At 58.8% G+C, this 2,088-nt stretch overlaps 3 protein-coding genes across 3 annotated transcripts in view; all 3 read left to right on the forward strand.

Annotated features, from left to right (window-relative positions):
• DQ04_06801020 (minichromosome maintenance (MCM) complex subunit) overlaps positions 1–57 on the forward strand; it is a gene marked incomplete at both ends in the record, with an annotated part of 2,148 nt that extends 2,091 nt beyond the window's left edge. The window contains one exon of the mRNA XM_009314876.1: positions 1–57. This exon is cut by the window's left edge and continues 2,091 nt beyond it. Coding sequence (XP_009313151.1) covers positions 1–57 — 57 coding nt within the window.
• Positions 58–824: 767 nt separating this feature from the next.
• Positions 825–1,307, forward strand: DQ04_06801030 (hypothetical protein; the record flags this gene model as incomplete). The annotated part of the gene is made up of 1 exon (XM_009314877.1): positions 825–1,307. The coding sequence occupies one exon, from the start codon at positions 825–827 to the stop codon at positions 1,305–1,307; it is 483 nt and encodes a 160-aa protein (XP_009313152.1).
• A 262-nt stretch (positions 1,308–1,569) lies between these two features.
• On the forward strand, positions 1,570–2,088 carry DQ04_06801040 (beta-ketoacyl synthase family protein; the record flags this gene model as incomplete). Its single annotated transcript, XM_009314878.1, has 1 exon — positions 1,570–2,088. A coding segment is annotated over one exon (519 nt), but the record flags the coding sequence as incomplete, so codon positions are not given.

Here is a 2,088-nt window from a genome sequence, read left to right on the forward strand (position 1 = left end):
CGACGGAGTGAACGGTGGCGACGGCGAAAACAACGGGCGGCCACGACAGGAGGCTGATGAGGCGGCCGCCCGGTCGATGGGGCTGCTGGGCGAGGAGAACTCAACCCGCCTTCTGGAGAAGCGGGTGCTGGAGGCGCTGCGGGTGATGCAGCGAGAACAGCGCCCCTCCGTGCGGCTAGCGGAGGTGCATGAGCGGATTGGAAGCAGCGCCTCCATGGCGGATCTGCAGCGCACTGTGTCGCGGCTTCAGGGCGATAGCTTCGTGTACGAAGACGCCGGTAACGACGGCTGGATTCAGTTCATCTAATAGAGATAGAAGCAATGACAAGGGACGAGAAGAAACAAACAAAAAGAAAATACACACAAAAAGAAGCACACATACACTCATGCACCCACATTCACATGTGCCGAATCGCTAGGGTGTGTCCTGGTCACACCCCTTGTTTATCATATTTAAAAGGAAAAGAAAAAAAGCGAAGAGGGATCTTGCGATGTGTTTGTTTCACTTTTTTTTTCTTCTTGTTCTGTTCTTGACGCTGTCGTGGTGCTTTTTTTTTCCCCCCCACGTTTGGCTCCGACTGTTGTTTCGTTCACACGACGACGTTTCTCATCAGCCCACACGCACCACACATGTCTGGTGCTGAGTTCACAGCACGCCTGCGTTCTCTCCTACGCGCTCCGCTTCTCTCACTTCCTTCCGTCCTTTGCACTCATACTCACACACGCCCTCACACATTCCGCATGTATTAGGCGAAGCAGGAACAACACAAAAAGAAAGAGGGCAGAGGCAATTCTATTCTTCTCGTCAAGGCTGCGTGTTTGGAATGCTGCGCCTTGTGGTGTGGCTGCGCGGGCGCCACGATCCGCAGGTGCTTGGCACGCCGGTGCCGTCGTTCCGCCACTTTCCGTACCGCGCGCGTGACGTGCTGTACCTCTACCGCGACTTCCTTCGCCTCATCCACCAGCACCCGCCGCAGGAGCGCGCCGATCTACTGTTTCGTCTGCACAACGAGTTTCACCGCCGAAGGCATCTATCGAACCCGAAGGTTATCACCGCTGCGATCAAGCGGGGGGAGGGCATCTTGAACGTGCAGCGGAGCATGCTGGAGTCGCGGACGCTGCGTGCACGCGCCGTGTCGTCGAAAGAAAATGGGGCGCAGAGCGTGGATGGACTGTGGGATCAGCTGCAGATGGTGTCGGGGCATGTGCTGCCGGGGCTGCGCAACTTTGAGCCGTCGCGAAGCGTCTCGAAGGGGTCGTACGCTCAGCAGGCCACGACACAAGCGGTGTACTCGCGGCGGCGGTGAGTCCTTATTTGCTGCTCTCACTTTGGAGTGTGAAGGGGAGAGAGAGAGAGAGATAAAGAGAGGGGTGGTGGAATGAGAATTCGTTGAATACATTTGTGTACATACTCTGGTTTGTTTTTTGGTGTTCTCTGTGCAGTTATCAGCGCAGTTCTGTGCGTTTCTTTCTTGCTGCCGGCGCTGTTTCTGCAAGGTGAGATATCATTGTCGTCAAGGTAGACTAGAAGAGAGAAACGTTGTTGTTGTTGTGGGCGGAGGAGGGTGCATGCCGTTTGGAGCTTTTCCCCCGCATGTTCGCCGCCGTGTTGCGGTGACGGGCCTCGGGGCCGTGACGCCGCACGGTCTCAGCGTGGCGTCGACATGGTCAGCGCTGTGCGAGGGCCGTTCCGCCACCCGTGCACTCGCGGAGGTGCCCTTCTTCACCCCCGCTTACATCGATGCGCAGCCTGGCGCCACGGCAGCCGCAAAGCAGCAGCGGCGCGAGTTGCTGATGGCCGCCATGCCGTGCAAAGTTGCTGCGCCCATCTGCGCGGCGCCGGGCGAGCCGACGTTTGCCGCCACCTCGCGCGAGACCCGGGCCACGCTTTTCGCCCACCACGCCGTGGAAGAAGCGCTGCTGCAGGCGCGGCTGCTAGACACGAAAGCTGAACGGCTTGTAACGCCATGTGCGGCGGAGCGCGTCGGAGTCAACATCGGCGTTGGGATGCCGTCACTTGCCGATGTTGGCGACGTCTCGTGCTACCTGTACGCCGACGCCGCGCGTGTACAGTACAGCCGCGTAAAC

This window comes from Trypanosoma grayi (assembly GCF_000691245.1).
Source record: "Trypanosoma grayi strain ANR4 Tgr_680_V1, whole genome shotgun sequence".
NCBI lineage: Eukaryota > Euglenozoa > Kinetoplastea > Trypanosomatida > Trypanosomatidae > Trypanosoma > Trypanosoma grayi.